General features: G+C 44.2%; 1 protein-coding gene across 1 annotated transcript; it reads right to left on the bottom strand.

Annotated features, from left to right (window-relative positions):
* Positions 1-18,380: 18,380 nt before the first annotated feature.
* On the bottom strand, positions 18,381-20,328 carry LOC147689012 (uncharacterized). The gene is made up of 2 exons (XM_086939855.1): positions 20,085-20,328; positions 18,381-19,814 (listed from the first exon to the last, which is right to left on the bottom strand). The coding sequence occupies exon 2, from the start codon at positions 19,512-19,514 to the stop codon at positions 18,381-18,383; it is 1,134 nt and encodes a 377-aa protein (XP_086795981.1). The 5' UTR covers positions 19,515-19,814; positions 20,085-20,328.
* Positions 20,329-20,728: the final 400 nt, after the last annotated feature.

Genomic DNA, 20,728 nt, shown 5'->3' with positions numbered 1-20,728 from the left:
GGCCCATAAGTCATTATCACTCTGATAGCAGTTTCAAAGGTCTTCCAATAGATCTTTGGTAGAACTAAAAATGACTAAAGCGCATATCATCAAAGGACAGCGTTAAATATCGCTGAGCGGGATTAGCATGGATATGCTTAACACCAGCTATCGCCGGTTTTGATCGCTCAGATACTGTGTTATTTACAAAGCGTATTTCCAAGGCGATATTAAATCCGGCGATAGCGGTGAAATCTGCGAACATCGCTGGAATTATAGCGCAACAACGGAAGCGATAAGGTATTCCATGCAAATAGGGAGATGTGGATTCAGCCATGTAATCCACCTCCCATCATATGTATAGCTAAGTCTGCTTTTTTGCAGAAATGAGCTTTAGGCGATATCCGCGGTTAGCGCGGATTTCAACGTCGTTATTGGTGTCCTGGGCCAGCTTGTTGATAGGGAGGAGTGTTGTTAGCCATGATTCCTGTGTTGTGTTTGAAGGAAACGCCCACTTTGCATCTCATTAGAGATGCAAATCGAGGCGTCAGTAAAAAAGCTGCTAACATGCGCTAATGCATGTTAGCACTGCCTTGTAAATAGGGCAAAACATTATCTCTGCTTTTTTGGCTTTTGAAGCCAAAAAAGGTGAGATAAGGCCCTTGATAATATGCCCCTAAATAATGAAAAATGGACTGCTATTCCCTCATGAGGAACTACAATGAAGAAATAGGCTAAACATATGTACTCATCAAACCATGTCAAAATAATTCAATAACTAATGAATAAAGACAAATACTAATTCTTATCTTATTACTTTTTTTGTTATTTCATAATAAGAATGGTCAAACTTAAGAACACAAATTAGAATGTTGGGGCACATACATCAAGCAAAATACCGGTCGCAAATGGGCCGATTCGCAGAATCAGCCCCTTTGCGACCGGTATTTTGCAATTAGGGATGCATCAACCCAAAAGCCAATTGCAAAATTGGAAATTGCAAATTTTGCGATGACCTATTTTGCGAATGCATTTAGGGAATTGCAATTTGCTCTTCCTTAAATGCAATGCAAGAAGCAATCTGAGATTGCAACTTTGCATTAAGGAATCGCAAATTACCATCAACTTCAAGTTGATGGTAATTTGCAATTCCTTAGAAAAATGCATAAAATTGCATTTTTCTAAGTGCCATGTGGCGCACACACATGACCCTAGGGCATGTGTGTGCGCCACATGTGCACACATGCATGTTTTGGGCGTGCTTCAGGGTGGCCTTTAGGCCCCCTAGCACTCTTGAAATTGCATTCGCAATTTGTAAGTACCTATTTGGTACTCACAAATTGCGAATGCTGTCCCATTCGAACCTATGGGCCTCTAGGCCCGAAGGAATGATTGGGAAGGCATTTCAGAATTGGGAATCACAATTTGCGATTTCCTATTAGGGAATGTGTAGGAATCACAATTTATTTAGTGATACCTACTTGCATAAGGAATTGCGAGTCCTTAATTGTGATTCCTCAAAAATCGCTATTAAGGAATCGCAATTCCTTACTTTGATGTATGTGCCCCCAAATCTCTTAGTTAACAATGTTACATGGTAAAATCACAATAAACATAATACAACGTATTTCAAAATACACCAAACAACAGGTATAGAGGGGAGAGAAATATCAGTAAAAAGAAAAATACACAAGATTATCAGTTCTCATATGAACCTAGGAAATCGATAATACTAATGCGCAGCTTGCAATTAGTGTGAAAAGCTAACCCTCATTTGAGAGGGTATAGCAAAAGCAGCATTGCCAGCCGATGATGTGCAAAGTAATTTAGGTAAGAGTCTCTTCATGATTTCAGTAAATAAACCAGCCAGAGATTTAGGGGCACATGCATCAACCTATTTAGGAAGTGCAAACGGTGCGAATCGGTAAATTCGGCCGTTTGCGCTTCCTAAATACGTTTTTGGGATGCATGAAAGAATTTTTTAAAATTCGCTTTTTTTTGCATTTCCTAAAAATGAGAATGCTTTTAAGGAATCACATTTGTGCGATTCCTTAAATGCAATGCATCATTAAAAAAAAAAAGCGAATTTTGAAATAGGAAGAGCAAATTAACACGAGGTTGACCCTCGTGTTAATTTGCGAAATTGTTTCAAAAAGCACAAAAATGCATTTTGAAAAGTGTCATGTTACAGACACACATGTCCTTAGGACATGTGTGTGTGAAACATGCCCTTTAAAATACATTTCAGGGGTGCAGGGGGGTGTCCTTTGGACCCCCCTCTGCACCCTTGCAATGCATCACCAAATTGCGATTTCCTAAAAAAAGAAATGCAAAACGGCATTGATTCCTATGGGCCTCTAGGCCCATAGGAATCAATGTAATGCCATTCCTTAATTGCGATTCGCAATTAAGGAATCGCAAATTCCGAAATTTAAGTAATCCTAAAAAAATTTAGGATTTCTTGATGCATAGGATTTTGCAATTCCTAAATAGCGATTCCTTAATTTTCGCTATTTAGGAAATGCAAAATCCTACATGATGCATGTGCCCCTTAGGATCAGCATGACACGTCACGCAGCTTGTCAGAGAATGGGCTTGGGGATGGACTCTCATAAACTCTTTCTCATGATCTTCTTTTATGTGAGTCAGAATTGGTCTATCTCTGATAATTTGTATCATTCAGGTTTTCTCCTTACATTTCACTGGTCAATTCAAATGAGGTGACAGTCTTTTGAACTTACTTTGTCAAGTCTCTTAGTAAGACTATTGTAAAAACTACATTATATTAGCTTCAGAGGAAGGAAAGGAAATCATTGCTACAAAAAGTACATGTTCTTCCTAAACTACTACTTGTACAAACGTTGAAATAATTATGCTAAAAGAAACATCATCCCTCATCAACATAGGAAAAGCCTAAACAAATTCATTCAGAGAAAAACTAATGTTCAGGATCCTAGAAACATTAGAAACATTTGAAGGACAGAGGCACATCCTCTAACATCATCTAAGGCCTACATTATTTTAGCAAAAAGGAAATCATTCTAAAGGATTCATAAAGTCTTTCACAAAGGAAAAAAGCATTTTCTTCAGAACTTGTCATATCTTCTGCATATTAGGAGACATGAATCACATTTGTTAGATAGACAAAATAAATCTTCATTAAACTTTTATTACTAATTGTCTTTCCAAGCATTATGCAGGTTACTTGTTTTCATTATTTTCTGAAAGACCTCTCTCTCTTTTTCATTATGGTTGACCATTTTTCATTTTCTCTACACTTAGGAAACATTGTCGAATTTCCACTGCACTTGTTCATGTTGTACACTATGGGGCATATTCTCAAGGACTAACCTCCGATTTATCACCACCTTGACACATCAAAAAGGGAGATAGAACTAACTCCCCATTCACAAGCTGGTGCAAACAGCAGACATCTTCAGAATTCCCGTGATAACAGCCCCTAAACCTAACACCACGGCGGACACCACCAACTAATGCTAATGAGATGCAGAGTAGGCGTTCCCATGCAGAAACACATGAAAAAACAACACCACCACTTTCACAACGAACTGACAGATCCGCGATGTGAACCGAAAACATGCGATAAGCCGCAAAAGCTGCAGGTATTTAACACCTGCCCCAATCAGTATATAAAGACGGACGACTACCTGCCATAGGCAATGGAGCCCAGCACACACCCACACCCGAAGAACACACAACACCATGGAGCTACTCATCATGCTGCTCCGAGCCCCAACCACAACACCCACCGCCACCACCCCCAGGAACCGGACTCAGAACCCCCCCCCCGGACCCCCATAGAGGCAGTGCAAAGTAAGACAGCGGACCTACTGAAAACGCACCACTTCCACAGACCTAACACCTGAGGAAGTCATTGCCCACTACAGGCATAAAAGGACAATCATTCACCGCATCATGATCCATATCGCTCACAGGCTGATGGTCCCAACACAGTGGAGAGCCAACATCCCTCCGCAGACAAAGCTGCTGGCTGTGCTGCACCTGTTGGCCTCTGGTACCTTCCAACCAACAACTGCCAGAGTCAGAGGGGTATCACAGCCAGCCCAATCAAAGTACATCACACCTGTCCTGGATGCCAGCCTCAGCTTCATACCCCAATACCTTCACTTCTCCAACGCTGCGCAGGAACAGCTGGAGACAAAGCAAGGCTTCTACGCCATAGCCAGATTCCCGGCCGTGTTTGGGGGCAATCAACTACACACATGTTCCACTTGGGCCCCCTGCAGATACTGCACACCACCGCCGCAACAGAAAGCACCCGCATGCATCAATGTACAGGCAATAGTGGACCACGGGGGACTATTGACCAGTGTCGTCACCAACTACCCAGGCAGCGTGCATGATTCCTTCATCTTCCGACAGTCCATCATCAACCAGCTCTTCCAGGATGGCACATATGGAATGGAACAAGTCAACACACCTCACATCCCAATTCCTCCAAAGCACAATGCACAACTGTGGGGATGCACACGTGACCAAACCACAATCAGCATGTCAAGCTACACGACCAACAATTAGACACAACCACACCACTCCATGGTCATCCTGGCCTACCCCTGCACCCAATTTAGACATTTCATGGCACCACAGCCACACAACAGCTGAACGTGTGGAGATGCGGAATGCAGCCATAACACATTTGAAGCACTGCTCTGCCCACATGACCCTACCCCAGTCTCCCGCAGGCTAGCGTCCCACGGCGGAGGGCCTGTGTTGCCTGCTGTGCATCCGGGGCCACTAGCCCTGTGCCACTCGTGTCATCCACCCTTGTAGTTCCGACATTGCATTTCTGAGTGCCTGATGACTGTTGGTATAGTTGCCATCATCAGCTACTTCCTGTGGGCTGGCTTACACTCACCCCACACACAGCCAGCACAGGCATCACTGGATTGGTTGACCTGCCATCACATTCTGCTTAACCAAGTATTGACTCTTTTCTGCCTGCACTGTCATAGGTGATCAAGGATATGCACTCTGTCCTTGGATGATAACACCCCTCCGAGACCCACCACACCCGCCCAGAGGCAGTACAATGCAGCCCACATACGCACCAGGGGCATCGTTGAACGCACATTTGGCGTGTTGAAGTCACGTTTCAGGTGCCTGGACGGCACAGGTGGGAAGCTTCTGTACAGCCCAGACATCGTGTGCAAGCTGATTGTTGCATGTTGTGTGTTGCACAACATCTTTGTTCGCACTAGGTCCCCATGGATCCCAGTTCCAGAGATACCGGCCGATGATGGTGGTGATGGGGCAGGTGGCCCACATCCCACTGCAGCAGCAGCAGGAATGGCCAGTAGGAATACCATCATTGACACTTACTTCTCATGAGCACGTCACATTGTGACCATCTTTGGCAATCAAGCGACAGTAGAAAAAGTCCAACTGCACTGCATGTGTGAATAAAACATATTTGCAGCGTTCAGCTTGTACTTATACATTTTAATGTTACTTTTCCCTGCCATTTCAGATGAGATATGGCATGTTGTGCACATTTGCGGAACCACTTGTGTCCTGTGTTCAAATGTGGTGGGGGTGCTGTTTGTACCGGGATGTTGTCAATGTCGGGGTGCACCCCTGCTTATGTGCATATGCTGCAAGGTGGGTGTGTCGCTCCTGCGACTCTGATTTGTCTGACACTGATCTCTTTTATGCGGTGTGCCGGTCGGTTCTGTTCTTCCACGGTGCTTGGATGTTGTGGTGCACATGTTGTCCTCTACAGTTGGCCAGGGTGCATCCGTGGTACTCCGCTGTTGATGAATTTTGTTCTGTGGCATTTTCCATATGCTGTTCTTGTGCTTTTTCCTGCATTGCATTTCAGTATTGCTGCCCTCGCACTGGTTGTCACTGTTTTCTTATCGCGCTTTTGCCCATCTCAGTTTTTTTTGCATTGGGGTTTGTCTTTTTATCTCTGTCGAGGTGGTTGTATTGCCGATATTGTCCACGGTGTTGGCAAACTATCGCATGCTACCGCCGTGTTGTGTATTCCACGTTGTCACAGAGTTGTTTTCCCGCAATGGGCTGCGATGTTGAAAGTTGCGTTACGCTACTCTTGGGGTAGTTATCACATGTTCTTGTGAAAATACCCCTATATATTTTTCATCTTAGTAAATCGTCTAATTAGTCATTTTTCCGGGTTAATTCACACTCATTGACAGATTAGATTCAGCAGATTTTATTTGCAAAAATCATGCTCCATCAATCACATACATATTTATTGTTCATGACCTTGCTGAGAGGGCAAAATCTCAAAAATGAATGAAACAGGTTGCCCTCCTTGACATAATGTTTACCACTAAAGATGAAGCACAATTTTTCCCAGTCTTAGTTCTCTTGTTCTCAGAGCTCAAAGGCTTCAGGCCATTTTTGTTTCTTGCATTTCCTGCTCTTGAAATTATTTTAGAAGCCTCTGTGTTTTAGACAAATGCAGAATTCTGCTTTGTATGAGTTTTTAAAATATACTTTAGGTCTCACCAAAAAGACAGCTTTACCTGTTTCTCTTGTTTCAGACCTGTTGGCTCTGCCACAGTGAATAAGTACATATTGTGGGATACAGTGACATATAGAATATTGCTAAATAGAAAAATTGTATTTTACAGGCATTATCATATACCTATTTTCTTTAGCTACGTAATGTTCCTGATTGTATTGTACAACTATTCGCTGCTCATGTATTTTACAAATATTATCCACATAAAATGTACAGCGTATTAAACATTTAATGTTCACTAACCAAAAAGTTAGATCAACCCGAGAAAAGGGAAAACAGAAATAAAAAAATAAAAAAACAGACTGTAAAACATGTGAATATTTCTTTTATGTTAATTAATGCACTTGCACTTTAAAAAGGTATGTGCTCCACGACCATGTTGTCATGTGATCAAGGCAGGGATCTACCGAAACGCGTCGTGAGGGCTGTTGGTGGTGTTGTAAGAAATTAAACTAAATTGCACCAAGCTGGGTCTGCCTTGTCTTCTTATGCGAATCCGGTTGGAGTTTGTGGTTGGAGCGAGCGCCTTTTGGAAAATTACACTGAACAACTTTCCCCAGTGAAGCACACCCCTTTCTCACAAGTTTGGCTTCGTGAAAGAAGGAGAGTTAAAGGTACCTGATTTCCGGAGATATTGCTTTCTGGAAGGGTACTGGCTGGAGAAACGAACCGGGAACGGAGCATTCACGGAGCCCCCTGCCGCATTTGGAAAACCAAGTCCAGCTGAGCAAATGGAAGGTGACACGCCCCGTGGCTGCAGAGTGCAGTTCGGAAGAGCTGAGATGAGGCAGCTGTAGTGAGCGTGGAAATCCAACCGCGTTGGCCGAGGGACGATTCCAAGATAATCGGCAGGTGAGAAAGAGTGCAGTGCCGGTTTCCGCAGTGATTTCAACATCTTTTAAACACAAGGCTGTGTACATATCATTGCGGGTAATGGACAAACAAAAACTTTTACAATAAACAAGCCACCATGTCCGCGACAACATTGAGGAATAGAGAGAGTGCGGCGGTAGATGTGTTCTCGGATGAGAAACTGCAGCCGACAATCACCAGTAAAACGGATGGTACGAGTAACACCGATATGGGAACAGGTTTAAAGGACAAATACAAGGCATTGGAGAAAATCATTCGGAGGGAGACAGCAAAATGGTGGGAGTCGAAATCGCTAAGGAGGTACCTGGATGTAGGACGTATCCCAAGAGGGCTGAGAATAATGATTGCCCCTAGCTACGACACACCAAACCCAAGGCTCATGGCGGAATGGGCACAATGTAATCTGGACTCCCCTCGCAAACTGGTAGAGTTGTTGGTGAAATATGCGGAAAGTGACAGAGAGGAGTTGCTACCCCAAATTGAAAAGTTAAGGAATGAGATTCAAGCCATGAATGACCCACAAGAGCAAAAAACGAAATTGAATGACGAAATGGAACAAAGACTAGAAAAGGAAGAAGAGAAAATAAAGGCACGAAAAACGTATAAGTTTAGGCGGGACAAACAAGATTACGAAGACGGCAAGATTTTCACTTTCGCCAGAAAGTTTGATACAATGCGAAAGGCAGCTGCTAAGAAAAATCAACAAGGTATTAACAAATCGACGGTGCCAGCAGAAGACTCCGAACCGGAAACTTCCTCGATGTCGGAAGCTAGTGTAATAACGGAAAATGGCTCGGATTCCGAGGGTGGCCAAGGAATTGACAAGGCAACAAAATTGACCATGGCCGAGGAATTGGAATACGTGAGGCAGAGCCGCCGGGAAACTCTTCGTCCCAGTACAGTGCAGTCGGCAAAAAACGGCGCACAAAAAGGAGGAGGGCGAGGAGGACAGCCAACAAACAATGTGACAAAACGAGGAGGCAGGGGCAGGGGTTCGTGGATAAACAACAAGAAAACCAAGTAAGTGAAACAATAATTTCACCCAATAATGCAAATACGATCATAAACCTGGCACAAATAGATTTAACCGCAGCCGAGACCCAACTTTTATCGTTCGGTCTATCATACTGTCCAGAATCAAACTTTCATTATACCAAAACCAGGGCTGATGTATATCAATATATAAGAAAATTGAAATTATGCAAATACCACAAACAGTTGAATGCTAAAATTAAAACGAATGTGCAAGCTACTGATACAACTGCCATGCCAAACCTAGCTGCAGGTGACCATGAACTTTTAATGGATTTGCAATCAATTGTGAACTTGCCGTCTAGCCCGCACAGTATTACTCCTTCCCAGGGGATGCAGAACAGTCAGCGGGAGTTTCCTTACCTAAGTACTCAAGATACTAATAACATCGGAAACAAAAAAACGGACACCCCTTTTAAAAGGAAATCCAAGTTCGTGCCTATAATGGCAAAAGATGCCATCGATGTGTTTAGTGACATTATAATATCACAGATTAAAAAATTGAACATTAAAACACTGAGCACCAAAAGGAGAATAACAGCTCAAGAAAGGAGTTATGGGGCACTAATGGAAAAATTAAAAAAACAACATAACGTCGTAATAAGAAACTCGGACAAGGGGGGGAATATTGTTTTGTGGCCCTTAAATGACTATCTAACCGAGGCAGAAAGACAACTTAACGATACTCAGTGCTACCATAACAGTACGCCCCTCAGATATAAACAGATGCAGGATGAACTAAGCAGAAAATTACTAGCCTGGAAGAGCAAGGGACTCCTAAGTCTGGATGACTTTAAATTCTTGAAAAAGGAGTTCCCAAAAACACCTGTAATCTATTTTATACCTAAAATTCACAAAAATAGGGAAGAACCTCCGGGACGTCCAATTATAGCTGCCTGTGATGGGCCCCTTGAAAATATGTCAAGATACATAGACTTTTTTCTTCAAGAATACGTACAAAATCTGGAATCCTATGTAAAAGACACGGGGGATTTTTTGTTGAAAATTGAAAAAGTAGAGTGGCAGGAGGGGTACAAACTAATTACTCTTGATGTAACATCTCTTTACACGTGCATAAGAAATATAGATGGTATCAAAGCAGTAGAATATTTTCTAGCAAGGAGACCGATAGAGTTTACTTTACACAATAAGATGCTTATGGACATGTTGGTCTTCTGTCTGGAACATAACTTCTTTCTTTTCAGGAAACAAATGTTCCGCCAAGTACAGGGTGTTGCAATGGGGGCCAGCTTCTCCCCAAGCTATGCCTGATTATTCATGGGCTGGTGGGAGGAGCTGGTTCTCCGGAGACAACACGGCGACACATATAAGGACAAGGTTATATCGTGGCTACGATATATAGATGATCTGATGATAGTCTGGAATGGGACGGAAGAGGAAGCAGAGGAGTTTATAACTAATCTGAACTCTAATGACATGAATTTTCATTTTACCTCGCATATCAGTAGAGAGCAAATCCCTTTCTTAGATGTCCTAATCAAAATAGAGGATTTGAAGATCAGCACTACATTATTCAGAAAAGAAACTTGAGGGAACACATTACTGCATGCGACAAGTTCGCCTTCTGTAGGTGGTGCTTCTTTCCACGGCGTGGAAAGAAGCACCACCTACAGAAGGCGAACGCCGAGAATGTGGGGGCTGTGAAAGCTGGCAATGTCCTGCCTTAACCAGCGCAGCAGGGGCCAATCACTAATGAGGATGCCGTTTTATCCGGGGTGCAATGGAGTGCCTTCATGTAGAGGTTTCAGACAGAGCCTCCGAACCCCTTTTATTAAATGGTGCATTGAAGAACCCACGAAAGGTAATGATTACAAGCAGTCAGTAACTACAAGTCCCAAGATACCTGAAAGCTACTACAGCTAACACCGGATTCACTCGTTACAAAACGTAATGAATTATGGGAAATTACTGAAAACTGCCATTCAGCTTTGCATCACAAGCCCAAGAGGAAGAAGCGGACAGCTTTGAAACGCGTAGGCTGAAGGGATGCAATTACGGATGAAACGATATCCTCATCCTGGCAATAAAGTGATCTGACACTTACCTGGTTGTTCGAGTGCTCTTTTAAGCTGCAGGAGCCTTGTTGGAGGAAATATGCACACGGCTGCTCCTGGCCGTGGAAAGAAGCACCACCTACAGAAGGCGAACGCCGAGAATGTGGGGGCTGTGAAAGCTGGCAATGTCCTGCCTTAACCAGCGCAGCAGGGGCCAATCACTAATGAGGATGCCGTTTTATCCGGGGCGCAATGGAGTGCCTTCATGTAGAGGTTTCAGACAGAGCCTCCGAACCCCTTTTATTAAATGGCGCATTGAAGAACCCACGAAAGGTAATGATTACAAGCAGTCAGTAACTACAAGTCCCAAGATACCTGAAAGCTACTACAGCTAACACTGGATTCACTTGTTACAAAACGCAATGAATTATGGGAAATTACTGAAAGCTGCCATTCAGCTTTGCATCACAAGCCCAAGAGGAAGAAGCGGACAGCTTTGAAACCCGTAGGCTGAAGGGATGCAATTACGGATGAAACGATATCCTCATCCTGGCAATAAAGTGATCTGACACTTACCTGGTTGTTCGAGTGCTCTTTTAGGCTGCAGGAGCCTTGTTGGAGGAAATATGCACACGGCTGCTCCTGGCCGTGGAAAGAAGCACCACCTACAGAAGGCGAACGCCGAGAATGTGGGGGCTGTGAAAGCTGGCAATGTCCTGCCTTAACCAGCGCAGCAGGGGCCAATCACTAATGAGGATGCCGTTTTATCCGGGGCGCAATGGAGTGCCTTCATGTAGAGGTTTCAGACAGAGCCTCCGAACCCCTTTTAATAAATGGTGCATTGAAGAACCCACGAAAGGTAATGATTACAAGCAGTCAGTAACTACAAGTCCCAAGATACCTGAAAGCTGCTACAGCTAACACCGGATTCACTCGTTACAAAACGCAATGAATTATGGGAAATTACTGAAAACTGCCATTCAGCTTTGCATCACAAGCCCAAGAGGAAAAAGCGGACAGCTTTGAAACGCGTAGGCTGAAGGGATGCAATTACGGATGAAACGATATCCTCATCCTGGCAATAAAGTGATCTGACACTTACCTGGTTGTTCGAGTGCTCTTTTAAGCTGCAGGAGCCTTGTTGGAGGAAATATGCACACAGCTGCTCCTGGCCGTGGATAGAAGCACCACCTACAGAAGGCGAACGCCGAGAATGTGGGGGCTGTGAAAGCTGGCAATGTCCTGCCTTAACCAGCGCAGCAGGGGCCAATCACTAATGAGGATGCCGTTTTATCCGGGGCGCAATGGAGTGCCTTCATGTAGAGGTTTCAGACAGAGCCTCCGAACCCCTTTTAATAAATGGTGCATTGAAGAACCCACGAAAGGTAATGATTACAAGCAGTCAGTAACTACAAGTCCCAAGATACCTGAAAGCTACTACAGTTAACACCGGATTCACTCGTTACAAAACGCAATGAATTATGGGAAATTACTGAAAACTGCCATTCAGCTTTGCATCACAAGCCCAGGAGGAAGAAGCGGACAGCTTTGAAACGCGTAGGCTGAAGGGATGCAATTACGGATGAAACGATATCCTCATCCTGGCAATAAAGTGATCTGACACTTACCTGGTTGTTCGAGTGCTCTTTTAAGCTGCAGGAGCCTTGTTGGGGATATATATATATATATATATATATATATATATATATATATATATATATATATATATATATATATATATATATATATATATATATATATATATATATATACTAGCAGCCCGTCTCGATGTTGTCCGGGTATGAATTGCTGCCGGCCAGTAGTATATTGTTTTGTAGGATTTTGTTTTGATAGCATTTCTTATCTGTGACAGGCCTGTGAAACTCTTCGATTCACAGTGCACTGCTGATGCACTTAAGAGTGCGCATTCAGTAGTGTGTGAACTCGAGTTTCCCTACTTTATTTTTCCTTGCAATATTATATAGCGCGAACTCGACAACATGGCATGAGCACAATTTACATTACAGAAGAACACATTCATTTGTGGTAGGCACAGGGAGACGAAGCGATATGCCTGGAATCACAGGATGTTGAGCTGATGCTCAATCAATCAATCAATCAATCAGCAAATTTGTAGAGCGCGCGACTCACCCGCTAGGGTCTCAAGGTGCTGGGTGGAGGGGGAGTCGCTACTGCTCAAACAGCCAGGTCTTGAGTTGTTTCCTGAAGGAGAGATGATCCTGGGTCAGCCGTAGGTGGGTGGGGAGGGAGTTCCATGTCTTTGCCGCCAGGTAGGAGAAGGTTCTTCCTCCGGCGGTGGATCTGCGAATTCGTGGGATGGGGACGAGGGCGAGGCTGGCGGGTCAGAGCTGGTGAGTGGGTGTGTTGAATGCGAGGCGGCTGCTGAGGTATTCGGGGCCCATGTCGTGGAGAGCCTTGTGTCTTGCTTGGACTTCGTGAGGGAGGAGTCCAGGATGAAGCCCAGGTTGCGAGCATGGTCCGTCGGCTTGGGGGCGGTGCCCAGGGCCACCAGGATTCATCCCAGGCCAAGGGAGATGGTCCCAGGATGAGGACTTCCATTTTGTCTGAGTTCAGTTTCAGACAGCTGAGCTTCATTCACTCCGCGACGTCCTTCATTCCTTCCTGGAGGCAGGCTCTGGCGGTGGCGGGGTCGTTGGTGAGGGAGAGGATTAGCTGGGTGTCGTCGGCATAGGAGATGATGTTAAGGTTGTGTTGGCGTGCGATGGCTTCAAGGGGGCTCATGTAGACGTTGAAGATGGTGGGGCTGAGCGAGGATCCTTGCGGAACGCTGCAGATGACTTCAGTGGCCGCAGATCGGAACGGGGTAAGGCAGACTCTCTGTCTTCTTCCGGCGAGGAACGAGACGATCCACTCCAAGGCCGTTCCTTGGATTCCGGTGTTGCTGAGGCGTTGTATCAGGGTGCGGTGACATACGGTGTCGAAGGCTGCTGAGAGGTCCAGGAGGATGAGTGCAGCTGTTTCCCCGTTGTCGAGCAGGGACCTGATGTCGTCGGTAGCTGCGATTAGGATGGTCTCGGTGCTGTGGTTTGCTCGGAAGCCGAACTGCGAGGTGTCGAGGGATCCGTTAGTCTGAAAGAAGGTGGAGAGTTGTTTGTTGACGGTCTTCTCAATGACTTTGGCAGGAAAAGGGAGGAGCGAGATGGGGCGGAAGTTCTTGAGGTCCGTGGGGTCCGCGGTGGGTTTCTTCAAGAAGGGCGCTAAACTCGGCATGTTTCCATCTCATCGGGAAGGTGGCAGATGCGAAGGAGCTGTTAATGATGTCCCAGAGTTGGGGTGAGATGATGGCTTCTGCTTTGTTGAAGATGTAGTGTGGACAGGGGTCGGTGGGGGAGCCGGAGTGGATGGTGTTCATCGTGCGGGTGGTGTCTTCGGTGCTGATCGGGGTCCAGTTGCAGAGGGTGGTGGTGGGGGGCGCTGGTTCGGTGGTTGGGTGCGTGGTCTGTGCACCGAAGCTGTTGTGTATGTCGGCGATCTTGCGGTGAAAGAACAAGGCGAGTGAGTCGCAGAGGTCTTGCGAGGGTGTGATGTCGTTGTTGCAGGTGCTGGGGTTCGAGAGCTCTTTAACGATGTTGAAGAGTTCCTTGCTGTAGTGGGTGTTGTTGTCCAGACGTTCTTTGAATGTTGTCGCAATTCAATTTTATTTATTATGTTTTGGCTCTCAAAAGAGGGCCACATAAAATACATAATACAAATACACAAATGGAATAGGATACATAAAATACCAAAAGACAGTTTACAACAATTAACATCAGACAAGAATAATCAACAGCAGACACCTCCATATTTCATTAATAAATAGCCAAAAAACCTTTAAAAAAATTAAAAATATAGAAGCAGAACATTTCATTTGGGGGGAAATACAAAGCCTGCAAAAAGATATTTGCATTAGAAAAGCCAAGTTGAAGATAGATTGGCTTTAACCATTTCAACCGCAAAGAGCACAATGCAGGACATAAAAACAACCCATGAGTTCGATCCTGAACACTCATATTACATAGGTTACATACCGGAGAAGATCCATACCATTTTGATAAAAGGAGATTTAAAGGTAATAAATCATATCTTAGGAGAAACCATAGTCTTCGAACTCCATGTGGAATATTCCATGTGACATACGGTTGGGCAAGCTTCATTGAATAAGAGTTAAAAAGGAGATCACATCCCCTCTTTTCTTGTATAGCATTCTTATCCAATTTAAAACAGAGTTCCCACAAAGCCTGTTTCAGCAAGGTTTTTAGCTGAGTCGGGGAATGTGTAAAAAGAGTACTTTCATCCAACTCTAAAAGTGTCACAGCTTTTCTAAAATTCCTAACTATTTGAGAGAACTCTTTAAAGCTGCCCAACAATTCTCCTTTAAGAAGAGCTCTCAATGATCCCGGTTCTCCTCTGGCCAAACATGCCACCCATCTTACCAAAGCGCATAATCCCTGAACCCAGCTACTCTTAAGGCCGAATTCAAGCCTACATGCGGCCAGCGAACAAGCTGTGTTAAGGGTAGTTAAAGATCTTAGTAGTTTTCCTTCAACTGTGTGACAGAAACCCCAATGCTTCAGCTCTACAAGTTCTATTCCATATAGAAGCGTTTCAGGAATTTTTGCCCTAAACACCTCCAGTAAACAAGCAAAATGTCTTTTCCCTGTAGCAAAGTAAAGGTAACACAAACCTTTGCCATGTGCAAGGGCTTTACGCGAGCTATGATCGATATGGGGCTTCTCACTCAAATTGGTCGAAATTATTTTACTTAAAAAAGTATAGGATCTAACTACCTCTAATTTCTGGCCACCTATAGACCATCCAAAATTTTCTGACCTGGATTTCTTTTTTCCTGAAATGCACATAATTTTACTTTTGGAAGTATTTATCCTCATAGAATGGGACTCAGCAAATAAATGTAGAGCCTGCAGATGATTAGCCAAGCCCTTAGGTGTTAGGTCTAGGATGAGGATATCGTCTGCATACAGCAAACAGGAAATAGGAAAACCCCCCACAACCGGGGCAATGCCCGCACAAGCAGACAGGGAAGCAGGGAGATCAGCAATGTACAGGGAGAACAATAGTGGGGCCAAAAGGCAACCCTGTTTAAGTCCATTCAAGGATGGAATTAGTTGAGAGAGACCCCTTTCTCCACCTTGAAGCACACGACACCAGGTATCCGTATGAAGAGACGGTACAAGATCCAATAAATGAGATGGCATACCCAGTGCTGCTAATTTTCTCCACAACGTACGACGATCTACTTTGTCGAACGCTGTGGAGAAATCAATAAAAGCAGCGAACACCACCCCCCCCCGAACATGTATGTATTTGTCCGAAATCACCTGAAGGGCGGTGAGATTATCTAGTGTACCGTGCCCCTTGCGGAAACCAGTCTGTTCCAATGGTAAGATATTATTTTCTTCGGCCCAATCATTAATTAATATTAAAAGACACTTTGCAAAAACTTTTCCGATTGAGTCAAGAAGAGCTATCAAACGGTAATTCATAGGCTTGTCCCTATCTCCCTTCTTAAATAGTGGGACCAGTATGCTTCCCCTCCAAGAAGCAGGCACCATTTTAGAGATGAAACAAGATCTAAACAATGGGAAAAGTATCTTACTCCATAGAGACGGATCCTGGTTCAAAACCGATATGGGTAACTCATCAGGTCCCATTGCTCCGAGGCGCGCATGTTCTTAATGGCCATTGCGATAGTTTTCTCCGAAGGGGAGTTGATAGGAAACTCAGCTGCTTGAACAAACCCACTATCCTCAACCATTGTGCCATTCCCAGCATATAGCTTTGAGATAAAAGAGGTCCATACCTCTTCAGAAATGGGAATGGGAAGAGGGCTAGCTCTTACTCCACATCCCTTGCCAACTATAGACCAAAATTCTCTAGCCTTACCATGCACAACAGCTTCCCTTAAACTTATCCACAATGAGTCTTCTTTTTCTTTTTTAAGTTTCATTCTCAATCTACTTCTCCTTCTTTTTAGCAGAGATATTTTATTTGCTAATTCACTAGATCTACATAGAAATTGCTCCCGCACTAATTTATTTATTTATTTCCTTATTTAGGGGGAGCATTACACTAGGATATGGGAACTTTTTCCTAGGAAAACTAGACTTTTTTGCAACCAAGGTGATCTTCCTCATAAATTTTTCAAAGTGCATAATTTCAGAACCCAGCCAATCACTTAATTCTAGTATGGTTTTAGAAAGAATATCCTGCACAACTTCCATGGCACTTGGATTCCAAAAACATCTACCCGGGATTTTATGGAAATTAACACCTTTGTTATTAAACGACCAAGTATCAGAGAGAGGAGGTTGTAAAGAGATACTTATACTAATCACATTGTGGTCACTCAAAGCTGTTGGGGATACCATTAGATCCGAGAAGCGAGACAATACCATAATCAGAAATCACGTAGTCTAAAATTGAGTCGCTATGAGGGGACCTATGGGTTAATTTAGCAGGAATATCAGAGGGGAGTCTCCCATTTAAAATAAGCCCCTCGACTGCAGACAGTTCTTCCAGCAATATCTTCCCTCTTTTGTTCGTTTTTATTTTATCTGGGAAGAGTAATTGTGGGATGAGGTAAGCCTCTTCTTTGGATCTATTTCTAAATAAATCTATACTAGAATTAGAAACTTTACAGTTCAGATCCCCAACTAATATTACTTCGGGTGGGGGATATACCTCTTTAATCTGCTTAATATAAAGAAACACTTGCTTCAATAAAGTATTAAAACATTCTTCGGGAGGAATATAAGCATTAATAATTACAACAGAATACTTATTGCCAGTGCTAGCGAGACTACCTATTGTTATTGCTTGGAAGAGATTACTTAAATCAACATAATGAGAAAATCTCCACTGCAATCTATTAGACAAAAGACAAGCGATTCCCCCTTTAGCGTGCCCTTTCTTTGAGGGGGAGGCCGCAGACTCAAGCACAAAGTAGTCTTTCCCTGCACATAAATTATTAACGCACCATGTTTCTTGGATGCAAATCACGTTAGCCTCCAGAGAAAACAAAAACTCTAGTTTCTCTGGGCTATTATGTATCCCGGCTGCATTCCAAGACATAATTTTCAATTTATTGTTAAAGATGTTGAAAAAATTTGGGATTGTCTGTGATTTTATTAGACAAGGCACCAGGAAGTCAATTCCACCGTTGGTTATCCTCTAAAGGAAGAGAATTCTGAATTAACGGGGGAGGCAATACCTGGGAAACCAAACGTTTGCCTTATGAAACCCAAATCTTTAAATCATTAAAAGAAGGAAGGGCCCCATCTTGCCCATTGCCCCTTTGAGCCAACCCATTTTGGGGTAAATTAATCTTTCCTAAAGAGAAGATAGGTAAGACATCAATTCCTCTACATTGGAAATTCTCAGCCTGTTGTAGTATAAGGTTTACAATAATTTTGGAATAAAATGTTACCCTTATACGTGACACGCTGTCTCCACCTAAGAAAGTAACCAACTCAATATCACTCGATTGAATAAGTTTTAAACTTTCTAGATCTTTGAAACAGTTAAGCAACCATGTCCTATTTAAGTGCAGGTCAGAATCAAACAATGGCAGAAAGTCCACAATCAGAGTGTCAACATAAGTCATTGATACTTTCGTCAGAGAGTGTTGGGAACGTACATCAACCTCTTCTGGTAACAAATAAGTAGGAGCTAGGGGGTTAAGAGCCCCTGATACAACCGGGATAGGTCTTATCACCTCTGCCACTGGAGGAAAAATCAGCCCTCCTCCACCGTCAGGGGAAGGACTTCCACAGAAACAAGAGGAGCCTTAGTGAGAACTTTTTCTCCGCAAGCAGAGGTGAGGGTATAAACATCTGGACTCAGGGACTCAGTTACAGACTCACTAACAATATCATCGTTACCAGTTAAAGCATTAGGATCTTGAAAAATTATTTGCCTCTGTCTTTTCTTCCTGTATTTACGCACTGGTTTCCTTTTTTCTCCTTTGTTATTTCTATGTCTACCACTTTTTTCTTTTTCTTTTTCTTCATCCTGAGGCCCCTTTTTTCTGGCACAAAAATTGAGAATAACTCATTTACAGCTTTTAAATCTGTAACAATCATGCTTTCTTCCTCTATTTCAAAGTCAGAGACCTTTACACAATTAGCTGCGGTAGAAATAGGAATTCCAGTGGAATCATTTTCTTGGACTACCACTGGAATATTTATGCCTAGATTTCCCGCAGAAGCATTACCACACACCGTTGTCCTCTGAGAGCCCGCCTCAGGAGCAGGATCAGGAATCTTTTCCGGGACTTTTAGCAACATAGCATTTAATATTTGTGTAACAGAATCCAGAATACAATCAGAGCTTCCTACGAATTTGCCCAATAGTAATAGTATAGAGGCCAATAAGTGTCCCAGGGCAATCAAGGATTCAGATGTAGGTTTTTCACCCAAAGGAACAAGAGGACAAATGCCTGATAGATTAAGCACAGGGCTCCTAGAGACATTTAGCAGTGAAGACATGTCTTGCGCGTTTATCGAGGGAGTACTACTGTACAACAATAGTCCAGAGGGAGTAGCGCCCGCTGGAGACTTGATAGCCTCTGGTAATTTCAGGCTACCACCATCCAAGTAACGACCACAGAGCTCTAGGTCAATACTTGACAAAGAAGAATCACCTCCAGACGGAACATTAGGCACAGTAACTTTAAGAGCTGATGTATTATTATATTGCTCTCCCTCAAAGTTTGGTGCAGAGTGCTTAATATCACTATGAATTTCAGAGTGCACAAGGCAAGTCTTCACAACAGACCCTGCATGGGAGGAATCCCTCGCAATTAGAGAGGAATCCATATTATCTACCACCATTGCAGGACCCACAGGTGAAACTATATCAGAGCCTGCAGTTGCGTCAACTGGCAAAACCTTATCGATGCGTTTTTCCCACAATTTCAAAAGCTGGCATTGACTCTTCAATAGAAGGTTATTAGCTGATTTATTTCTCAGGGGGTTGGATCTTGTTTTTACGCAAGACCTTCCCCCAAATATTCTTCCAGAGCGGAGTTTCTTTGTCATCATCCTTAACAATTTATAAAAATATACAATTTAAAACTTAAAAGCCACAAAGAATGAAATTAAGAATAAGATTAGTCCATAAGAAAAACGAAACAAGAAAGGAGAATCTGGATAAATATTCCTGCCAGAGTCAATAGGTCAGTCCGTCGATGTTTACCACACAAAGTGCAGCTTCAAAACATGTCTTTGCAATTGTTTGAATCGAAAATGTCAATAACTTGGCCCAGCCCAGCCTACCTCAGTCACCGAGGGCCACAGAGGGCACGCCCTTTGCCCGGGCTTAGCCCCGGGCGCTCCCGCGCGCTCCCGCGACGCTAGTGATGACAGGGATTTATGGCGCCTCCTGGCGTGTGCCTGACAACACTGCCGCACTGCCTGCTGGGGAAGGTAGTCCCCCGCTCGGCGGCCGCTTGATTGTGGTAGCGGCGGCGGGGGGACTATGGAGCAGGACCAGCGGTAGCAGTACGGAGGTAGATAGTCTTCAAACACAGGCGGCAGAGCAGAGAAACAGCGGAGCTCCTGCTCAAACGCTGTAAATACACGGCAATCACAAAGCGGAAACACCCGCACCACCGGCGATGACAGGGATTTATGGCGCCTCCTGGCGCGTGCCTGACGACACTGCCGCACTGCCTGCTGGGGAAGGTAGTCCCCCGCTCGGCGGCCGCTTGATTGTGGTAGCGGCGGCGGGGGGACTATGGAGCAGGACCAGCGGTAGCAGTACGGAGGTAGATAGTCTTCAAACACAGGCGGCAGAGCGGAGAAACAGCGGAGCTCCTGCTCAAACGCTGTAAAAACACGCAATCACAAAGCGGAATGTTGAATGTTGTCCTTTTGGAGGTGCAGATCAGCTGGTGGTGTTTGCGGGTGGCGTTCTTGAGGGCTGTCATGTTCTCCGATGTCTGGTCGTGGCACCAGGCTTTCTCAAGGGTGCAGCAGGTTTTCTTGGAGTTTTTGAGGTCGTTGGTGAACCACGAAGCTTTTTTGCTGCCGGGTCTGTTGAGAGGGTTCTTCAGTGGCGCAAGGTCATCGGCGCAGTTGGTGAGCCACTGTGTGAGGTTGCAGGCTGCTTCGTTGGGGTCCCTCGTGTTGGTTGGAGGGTTCTGGCTGATGGAGGTGATGAGTTGGTCGGCAGTGATCTTGCTCCAGCTTCTGTGGGGAACCTGTTGCGGGTGGTGGTGGGTCGAGGTTCTCCTGAAGATGAAGTGGACGCAGCT

This window comes from Lissotriton vulgaris, chromosome 10 (assembly GCF_964263255.1).
Source record: "Lissotriton vulgaris chromosome 10, aLisVul1.2, whole genome shotgun sequence".
Classification (NCBI taxonomy): domain Eukaryota; kingdom Metazoa; phylum Chordata; class Amphibia; order Caudata; family Salamandridae; genus Lissotriton; species Lissotriton vulgaris.
The sequence above is the reverse complement of the archived record's forward strand: the minus strand, read 5'-3'. Positions and strand labels throughout refer to the sequence as shown.